The 10,955-nt window shown below is 31.1% G+C and overlaps 1 protein-coding gene across 1 annotated transcript; it reads right to left on the reverse strand.

Moving 5' to 3' along the window:
• Positions 1–22: 22 nt before the first annotated feature.
• On the reverse strand, positions 23–4,813 carry hay (ATP-dependent DNA helicase hay). The gene is made up of 7 exons (XM_072530843.1): positions 4,034–4,813; positions 3,422–3,672; positions 3,019–3,328; positions 2,589–2,883; positions 1,774–2,078; positions 623–967; positions 23–256 (listed from the first exon to the last, which is right to left on the reverse strand). Exons 1-7 carry the CDS (start codon positions 4,700–4,702, stop codon positions 65–67), a joined length of 2,367 nt encoding a protein of 788 aa, XP_072386944.1. The 5' UTR covers positions 4,703–4,813; the 3' UTR covers positions 23–64.
• Between the last annotated feature and the right edge of the window lie 6,142 nt (positions 4,814–10,955).

Below are 10,955 nucleotides of genomic sequence, written 5' to 3' on the forward strand. Positions count from 1 at the left end.
TGACTTCAATAAAAAAAACTGGTTATAAAACAACACTTTTATTAAACACTTCTTGTACATATACCTAATATCTAAATCTCTTGAACAAAGGATGCTTATTGAGCATACCGCCACCTTTTTTGTACTCATAGTACACTGCATCATCTGCCCCAGACATCGAACCCATATTTCCTGCCTTTCTTACGGTACCACCCTTAGAACCACCTTCACCTGGAATGCGTTCATCTTCACAGTCAATATCACTTGCTGCTAATACCTAAAAAGTATGATAATGTACCCAAGTAGTTTAGTATGTGTAAAGGATTAAGATGTCATCCTATATATTGTCATTTATGCATATTTTGAATACATATATAGAAAAATACTTCTGTAAATGCATACAAATGTAGCTTAGTATACCACACAAAAGTATGTTTTCACACTGGTCTCACATGAAATAATATTCTGGATCATGTACTTAAGAAAAAATAGTGTAAACAGAAATAAATGTGGGCACTAGAACTACATGTTAAGTTTATTGTAAAAGTTTCATTACTATATATGGGTTATCCTAAAGTGTCTACAAACAAGTGGGAAAATTATTTCAGAACATAAAAAAATACTCAAACATACTACTACTTACCTGTTGCAGTAACTGCCCTTGCTCATCTCTAGTTTTATACAACATGTCCGGCTCATCCTCTATACCGGCCAACTTGGTGATAACCTTGTAACTGTATCCCTGATTCACCAAAAACCTTTGCCTCTTTCTGGAATAATTCATTTCCATAGTATCTTGCGATACTAACGTATAGAAAAAGGCGTTGTACTCTTCTGCAACGGCTCCTTTTTTCGCTCTCAAAATTCTACCCAACCTCTGAGCTTCTTGCCTTCGAGAACCACCATGGGAGGAGATTTGGATGAGGACATTGGCTTCAGGTAAATCGAAGGAAGTATCTGCTACTTTACTCACGAAAATCGTGTTGACCTAAGAAAATATGGTTATGTAACTATTTTCTTGTAAAGTTTCTACGTTATTTCATGGGAACTAACCAAAATTTGAATTGACAATAGGTTTATTTCACATATTTATGGTATTTTCCGAAGTTGAAATCGAAATATGAAAATAAACGCGTTTCCAATTAAAATAGTTAATTTCCATGAAATACAGCAGATAACCTAAAGAAATATATTAAATAATAAACATTGGAATGTGTAAGATAGTTCCAGCTAAGTTAATTTAATCATATGTGGTACAACTATTAAATGACGAGACCAAAACGCTGTTACAAGAAATGTGCACATGGCCAAATGTCAGCGACCGATATTATTTAGCATAAGACCTTCAATTCAGCATGCAGTACCGCTCTTTTACTGTTTCGCTAAAAAATGGTGACACAATGAATTGCTGTTAAACTTCATATGGATCTATGGAAAACAATTAAAACTTATAATTTGTTGCAAGAAGTGTATGTTCATTCACCTCCATTCCAGTGTTAGATTGTTCATTTTATTCGCAGGATCTAGTACTGTGTGACTTCCATTTTTTTTTATAATATATAATTATATTAAACAGAACAATATTTGAGTTAGTTGAAGATGTCACCAGTCCTGAAGGAGCTGGCATAAAAATATTTCAGTCTAGTAGGGATGGAAAAGGGGGATGAAATTGAATATTAATGATTAAAAATAAAATTTAACAATGTTAGTCTCGTTATTTGGTTGTACACTGCTGATACATGAGCCTGAGTTTCTCTGTGATAAAAATTGAATAAAGAATTGATCATACTTTACCTTGGGATTAAACTTGAAGTTCTGCAAAATCTGGATCCGTTCTCCTTGCGATGTAGGCCCATAAATGTATGGTTTGTTCATTTTTATTGCATAATGCTTCAAGGCGAACACATTGTCAGAAAATACAATTGTTTTGTCGCCTCTTCTTTCGTGATATCTAATCAAATACTGAGTGGCTCTGAATTTATTTGGATTCATAACATATAACAGCAGTCGTTTGCTTGTTTTGCACACGAGATATTCCCTATAGAATTCCGGTGTCATGGGACACCACACTTCTGCACATTGGACCCTAGCAATATAGCCTACAAAATTAGAAATAAATACTTCAGAAGAAAAATCTATTAAATAAATATACAAATGTTTTGGTAAGATTGTTCTTCTGGAGATAAGTGAAGGCTGAAGTGCAAAAGGGCCAGTAAAATTGGTAATTAATTCAGATTTAGCATTAAATGTTAAATAAAGGAAAATTTTAAACCAAAATTTTCTACTTCTTCTAAAATATTTAAAAAACATATTTATATTCTGAAACTCATAAACTATGAAAACTAGAAGAATTTTTTATGTCAATCTTGTTCAGTCTGTTAAATTATTAAAACAAATATTGGTGCAAAAAGATTTAATACAGTTCAGGATAGCAAAAATACTTTTGAATACACAAGACTTTTAAACAAGGACAAACTATCTTAATACCACACACGCATATCTTATATAAATTATATTGATAATGACTCTTGTCTTGAAAAAACTTGTTCAACTTTCATTATTTTTCTAACTTGGAGAGATAACATACAAAAATATTTCAAACATCTTACCTCTCTTTTGCAACTCCAACCAATTTGCCTCATACAATTTTGGTCCAATCAAGAAATTCAGATCAGCAATCTTATCATCTTCTCTCAATAAAGTGGCTGTCAGCCCCAATTTGCAGTGACTTTGCACTATCGTCAACACTCTCCTGAACATCTTGGCAGGTATTGTGTGGACTTCATCCAAAAGCATTATTCCCCACTCCTGTTCCTGCAACCATTTCATTGTTTGCTCAGCTTCCCATGATCGACGCTGGGTGTGAGTAATCATAGAATATGTTGTCACTAGAACACTGCAGCCCTGGGAGAAATATAAAAAGAATATTGTGAAATAAGTACATTTATACCATAAAAACAAAAAAATCAACTTGGGTTATGAAAAAAGATTATGTTAGAATAACAGGCCCACAAGCTTCAAGAATAAATATGTGCTTACCATTGGTTTGTCTTTGGCTTCAGAAGTAAATCTGCAAATCATACTATCATCAGCTGTGGACCACATCTTAAATTGTTGCTTCCATTGTTCCACAGATACCCCAGAATTACACAACACCAAGGCTCTTTTTCTGACTGTACAACAAGCAGTTACTCCTACCAAGGATTTTCCAGCTCCACAAGGTAAAACTATTACACCAGATCTTGCTCTTCCATTTCCAAACATTTTTCTTAGAGATTTTTCCTGATAAGGTCTTAAGACAGCTGAAGGACGCAGATCGACATTTATGTCAGGGTTTATGGTGTCATTCCTAACAGTATAACATAAAAGAAAAATATTTATATTTGTTTAGTAAAATTTTTTATGGAAGTTAAGTTTGCTGAAAAAATTGTACAACACTAACCTGAAATCATACTCTGCCAGCAGTGGATATTCTAGTTCTATACATCTCTTTTGAATAACTTCAATTTTTTCTTGATTTACCTCAAAAGACACAGTCTCTAAGGACGCATCTTCCTCATCTTCCCCCTCATCTATTTTTTCATAAAAACTTGTTATATCATCAGGAACAACAGCTCCGTCGGTGTTACCACTAGGTTCTCCTGAGGTGCCTGGTTTGGCCCCAAAGGTAGGTACTTTTTTCTTGTCTTGAGTCTAAAATGAATAGGTATGCTTTAATTTAAGAATTTTTTAACAATCTAGAGAATATAAACTTTATAACTTAACCATTTCATCTTGGAATTATGTTATTAACTTCATAGCCACAAATACAAAGATAGACTTGCATTGTAATTTAAAAATTTACTATAAAAAGATGTATTTGTTGACAAAAATTGCAAATAAGAGAAATAAAATAGCAAAAAACATAAGAGAAAAGAGAATATTGAAAAATTTGGGGAAAAAATAAAAAACTAATTCAAATAAGTATATAACGAAATAAACAAATACAAAAAATTCTTAAACCAACTCATACCCAAAACAATATAAACAAAATGCACATCAAAAATACACTTACCTGTTTGATAAATTCTTCATTTTCATTTTCCACATTCCTTCTTAACCTGCATTCTTGAATAACTGGATCTTTTAACAACTTCTGTAATATTTCAGGAAAAGGACTCTCAACAAAGTACTTGTTATGTTTTAAAACCAACTTCACTTTACCATAAGATAACGTACACAACTTAATAAATTCTATAATACCCTCAGGGACACTAGTTTTACTCAGTCTTTTCAGATATTCAATAATATCATTGGTTTGTAGACCCACACTTACAGCAGCGTATAAAGAATATGCTGTTAATTTATATTCGTGTATACATTCTGGGCGACAGACGGGCTCAGAAATGGCGATCAAAAAATCGTGTGCGTGTTTGTACACTGGAGAGAAAGATTCTAAAAAAATATGACCATTTGGTGCTATCCACAAAGGCCTGGACATGTTATCAGGCTTTAGTATCATCTCGGAGCGATAATCTTTGGCTCCGAATTCATCTTCCTGTACCGACTGGTCATTTTTTTCGGCATCTCGAGCTGCAGCGCCCGGCACATCGGCTTCAACTACGTCTGTATCATTGGTGTCATCTTCTTCATAGTTCCATTCTTCGTTGTCTTCCTTTTTATTACGTTTTTTCTGGGATTTACTATCGGATTTATAAGGATTTGAGCGCTTAGGTGGGCCCATTGTAATTGTTTAAAACAAACTGAGGTTACAGTCAATACGGCACACACCAAATTAGAAAATTATGTTTATAAATAAAGGGCTGTATCTGTTTAAAAATTACTTACGCTTTAATCAAAACAGGCATTATAGTGCACATAAATCTAATCTAATTAAAAACAACTTTCATAATAACCCAAACCCAATCATGTCATATCATGAATGACGGAATACGGAATTGGAATGAGATATGAGATGAGTCGATGAGTGAATGAGAATAAAGGCCGATTCACATTATAGCTCAGGTCACGCTCCGCTCACGCTCAGCTCAAGGTTCGGTCAAGTATTCTTACACGCATCTTAAATGGTGCTATTCACAGTAAACACAACGCTCACGTTCCGTCCCGCTCTTTTGACCGCGGCGATTCTCCAGGAGAATAGTTTGATCGTGACTTGATCTGAGTGGAGTGGAGCGGCAGGGTAGTGTGAATTAGTAACAGTCAGGTGAAGGTACGATTTTTGCAGCTCGATAGATGACAGTTGATTGAATTGGTGCGCTGCTGTAAGGAATTGTACAACCAGGGAGATAGACTGTATTTTGATACGGTACATAAAATACCGTACAATAAAATTTATGTTTTGTCATTCGAAAGTACTGAAAAAATTTAGTTTCATCGTCATAGAGTCCTTTATACAGAGTAAAAAACTACCCTTCTGTTTTCCTTGTTTTTAAAATATTGTGCACCCATATTCTTGTCTGTTTATTGGTTGACTGAAGCTCTTCTTCGTCCAAACATAAAGCAATGACAGCCAAATCACTGTTAGAAAAATCTTTAAACATGTTAAACAAATTTATATATGCAAAGAACTGTGCCTATTCTCTGAGTCCCGCCAAATTGAATAGTATACCGAAATTCTTGATCGTGAGCGGAGCGTCACCTGAGCGCTTACTGTGAATAGTGTACACAATTCTTGATCGTGAGCGGAACTCGAGCGGAGCGTGACCTGAACGTCTAATGTGAATCGGCCTTTAATTTATTTCGATAATTTTTAATTTTACCGGTGTTAAGTTAGCGATATATATTTTACTTCAAGACATAGGCGGAGATGATAATTATATTTTTTAGTATTACAATGATTATATTTATTTCTTTTTAATTTTCAAAAGTATAATGTCTTTATTTATTTCATTATATTTGGTTCATATTTAAGAAGCATTGTTGTACATTTTGTATAAAATATATCTGTTGGATTTATTTGTTCGTCAAAGTGGTCTCTCACTAATATAGTCACTCAGTCATATACTTTAAATCCACAATTAAACTCGGTTCGCTATTCCCAGTCCGAACTGTCTAGTGAATTTAGTAATTATTTTTTTGCGAAGTTAGTTACTTTTTGACAGACTAAAAGTGGCTGGAAATTACTATACAACCAAGCATACGTGCTCTTAGTCAATATTAATGTAAACAAACGCAAATAAAATTAAAATAGAACTTTACGAATTACCGACAATCAATATTTATTTACACCGTATAATGTATTGATAACAAATAATAAAATTACAGAATTGTAATTTGTACAGAATAAAAATATTTAGTGGGAATAAGTTCTACAAAATTAAGCAGTCAAAGTTGGGTTTGGGGTTTGGGTATATATTGTGGTCAAAGTGAGGTTAACTATAATTATAGTACGCAGCAAGTTCCTTAATGTTGTGACTAGGATGGAATCAATGATTAACAGTTCATTGGAGGGCATTAACATAAACTGTGGTTTTATTATCTTACAAAATAAGTATACTTCCATATGCTAAAAGGATATAGCAAAGCAAATATTAGTAATTTGACTCATTTATGCTAGGCAAATTCCTAGTTCAATAGTAATTTTTGCTCATTAGCATTAGAGGATGTTAAAATCTTCCATGTATGGTGAATGGATTCAGTGTCCTGTCCGCAGTCATATAAACCCAAACACAACAAAAACCTCAATGTAAGTATAAACAAGTTTAAATTTAATTTAAATTATTTACTAGTTATTACTATTTCTGTTTTATACACAATAACTATTTGTCTTGAATTATCGTTTGTAAATTGATACAAGTTTTGTAAATTATAAGTGCTAAATGGTCAAATTTAATTTTAGATCTTTCTATGGAGATGAACCATAAGTTTTATGCAGCTTAAGCGTAACAGCATCTAACAGCAAATGGAGTATTGTAAAACATGCCCAGAATAAAAAAGTTCCATTAACATTATATGCATCCACATTACTTGTTAATGAAGAAGATGGTGATGCTTTTGTTTTCAGTTTGTTATCATGATTGTATGGCTTTACAGGGTGATTTTAAACATGTAACAGCATCCTTTATCTGGGTCTGGGCTCATGGCTGAAATATTTAACACTAAACAAAGAATTCAAGCTAAATATATGACAGTAAAAGGTGTGCCCAATGGCAGTCCCTTGTCAGAAAATTCATCTGGTTTCATGAGGATTTTTTGAAAGATAGAAGACAAAGAGGAATTGAAAACTTTAAACAAAACCAAAAATATCGAACAATTCACTGTGAAGTTCAGGTGTCTGTATGCATCAACTTATACTTAATTATATTTTAACTGCTTTAAGTTAAAGGTATGCATTTAGTTTTAAATATTAGTAGTGCATCCAACCTTTGCTAAGTATTGCTACATTTTTGAGGCGTTTAAATAAATTAATAACTACAAATAATATTTATTGTGTTTTATTTTCTAAACCAAAAACAATATAAACTACATATTTATTTATATAATGGATAATTCTTACGTTTTAGTTACACAGTAGAACCTATGGAAGCCAAACATTAAGGGAAAAAATTCAAGTTATTGAGTTTTCAACTTATGGATTTCACCATTTTTTGTTGTCATATTTTAATTCCACTTAAAGAGGTTGAGATTCATACTAATTTTGAGTTAAAAAAGAACATATTGTTCTTTATTATAAATTAACATTTTTTTAAAACATCCTTAAAATGAGAAATATGGCATTAAAAAGTCAGTAATTTACATTGACAATTCAGTTGTTCTCTAACAAACTCATAAGGTATATAGAGCAGACAATTCTTCAGAGCTGCTGGTTTGCTTTATAAAATTTCGTAAAGAATTCAGCATTCTTCTTGCATTTGTGTAAATCCAGAGAATATATTATGTAGGATTATTCTTCTATGTCATCTAAATCATTATTGATTTTCGTTGTAACTGGATAATTTCGACATCAGAAGATAATGTTTCAGCAACTCCTTTATTGCACTTAACAAAGTCCTTAAATGATATTCCTGATTCAAATACCACTATAATTCATGCTGGAGGTGAAATAGAAATATGTTCGGTTTCAGTTTCTTCTGTTGGCAATTGCAAAATCACAGTATACATAACAGTTCTTTATAGTAGTCATAGTTACATTTTGCCAAGCTTTATTGACCATTGCCATAGGTTTCAATACATCTATAGTAGAATTCTTTTTTTCTTCCATATTATCCAACATTTACTTGGTAACTTCCTTTTGATATAATGCCTTAAAGTTTTGAATGATACTTTGAAACATAGGCATAGGCTATAATTTTCATGTTGTACTGGATTTTAACTACTTTTATTGGTGGAATTTATAATAATTATTAAATTATTTAGTATAATTAGGTAAATAATTTATAGATAATTATTTTTACCTATATATTATTAACGAATTACAAGATTTTTATTTGACCATTTTCTTATCAATATTTATAAGCCAGTTTTTAACAATTACAGAAGTCATCCATGATTTGGCATTTGCTTCATATTTCAAAGGTAGGTTTCAATGTTGACTCCTGCACTTTCCCTTCAAACTTTTTTTAAAAGCAAGTTCATGTCTTCTTTTGAACTTTTTTAGCCACGCATTACTGGTCCCAAAGTTAGCCATTCCTAATGATATGGAGTATATTTCGGCTTTTTCTTATAACAGTGGTTCCCTAACTCTGATATTGTAAGTCAGTCACTGCTCCAACCAAGCAAGTATATGTTAACATGAGATAAATTACTTGGTAATCCTATTTATTGTATACTCCTAAATTGTTTTCTAAGAAACAATGGTCTACTTACATTGTTGGCAAATTATTAAAGTAGGTAACCTATCTTTCTTATTAAGATTCTACTGAATGAATATATATATATATATATATATATATATATATATATATATATATAAGAAATACTGGGTATTATTGACTGGCGATATAAACAAACAACACAGTTTATTAGGGCTGCAGTCAGAAGGTTTGGCCGGGATCTTACAGAAACACTCTTTTGACTTTTGGTCTAGCTTTTAGAATTGTTTTATTCCTTCTTCAAGACATAGTCGTTGAGATTATTTGTATAAAGCTATGACACTCAACATTAATAACACATATAAAATTTAACATATAAAATAATGGACAAAATACATTTTAAAATTTAGTTATGAGTAAAAATTTTGTTTGTGACATCTTTTAATGGTGTGTTTTGACTGATCCATATAGAACAGAAAGAAAAAACAAAAAAACCAAATACTGGAGGTTTCAATCAAGGGTCAAACCACACTGGAGGTTTCAACCAGTGTGGTTTGACCCTCGAAAGAGCTTAAACCAACATTCAAATGAAGCCATCGGTTAAATTTAAATGAACAATAGTGTTCGTACAGTTTTTCTTGTATTTTTTTTATTTCGTTTCTCTTGTTTAGTTGTTAATCTTTAATGTTAAGTTATTGTAGAGTTTTCGTAACATCTAAAAAAACCTACAAATTGTTTTTGAACTGATGATGCTTTTAAAAATAAAAGCGATACATATTCGAATAAATCAATAAAGTAGTTGACGACTTTCATTTGCGAATTACACTGAGCCAGTATACACTACTCTTATAATATAAGTAATAGATTTTCACCTCAAGATAAGAAAACAAATTCAATTAATAACTAATACAAATACTACCTAGTTAACACATTGAGCTTATTTTGTAGAGGAGTGCCTAGCCTATCCTTCTCCCTGATCAGCATATTAAATTTGTAATGTTAATCTATCTATCTATATATATATATATATATATATATATATATATATATATATATATATATATATATATATATTAATTTGTGATTAATAATGTGACGTTATTTGTTCAATTATGTTGAAAAATTTATGCAAATAAAAATTTACTCTACTCTACTATCTACTAATATTTGGTTTCGCCTATTATGACAGTATTTTTCGGCCCAATTTAAATTTGTCTCCAAAACAAATTTAAATTGTTATATCTCAGCAAACTTAAATTGGTGTTTTATAGCACATACATTTTTCTTGGTTAAAAATAAACAAATTACGTTTTTTAGTTACAAGATACAGCAAATTTTGAAAATTAAGTCAACTGACCAATTATACAAGATTGTAAGCAATATGTTTAGCCTAGTATAATGGAGTATGATATGTACTGAATTTAAAAGTTAGTAAAATAAAAGCTTTCATGTTAGTGTACCACACAGTGGCTATTGTTCATCACTACTTTTTAACATGTTCGTTAAAAAGATATATATGTAAAAATTTTGACTTTTTTTCTTAGCAAATGTTTAAAATTTATTTAGTGTATTTTTTTCTTAATGTGTTGTGAATTCTATTGAGTGAAACAACTTGTTTCTGAATGTAGCTAAATGTAACCACATAACTTTTTATAAATGAAATAAAAATGTGAGTTCAGAGTACACTATTGACAGTAATGCTCTTAAATATTTTGATGTAATTAAATACGATACATACAGACGATAGTGATTTAGAATCAACGCATATAAAAAGTTTTAAGCAAAGGTGAGTTTATGCAGGTCTGGTATTTTAGATAAACTTTTAAGTGGTTAGACATTGTCCTGAACTGCTTAAAATAGTTTACTTAAATGTTCGCTCTAGTAACCTGAGATTTAGTCGAATCCATAATACTAATTAATATGGATTTACATGCCTATATACATTTAAAGAACATTCAAAGTTATAAATATTAATGGTATTTAGAATTTGGACGTTAGACTTAAGAGGAAAGTCAGAAAAAAAGTTTGAAACAATCTAATGAAAAGGATTAGTTATGTTTGTTTGCTTTATTATATATTGTTAGTTGTAAGGTTAAATAATTTATCACCGGTTTAATCATATTTTTGCAATAATTTTAAAAATAAAGAAAAATAAAACCTCTAGTCAAAAGATGAATGTTCAAAAATAAAACAAAGTCAATGATTTCATTCGAAGAGCATATGAAA

Source organism: Diabrotica undecimpunctata, chromosome 4 (assembly GCF_040954645.1).
Source record: "Diabrotica undecimpunctata isolate CICGRU chromosome 4, icDiaUnde3, whole genome shotgun sequence".
Lineage (NCBI taxonomy): Eukaryota > Metazoa > Arthropoda > Insecta > Coleoptera > Chrysomelidae > Diabrotica > Diabrotica undecimpunctata.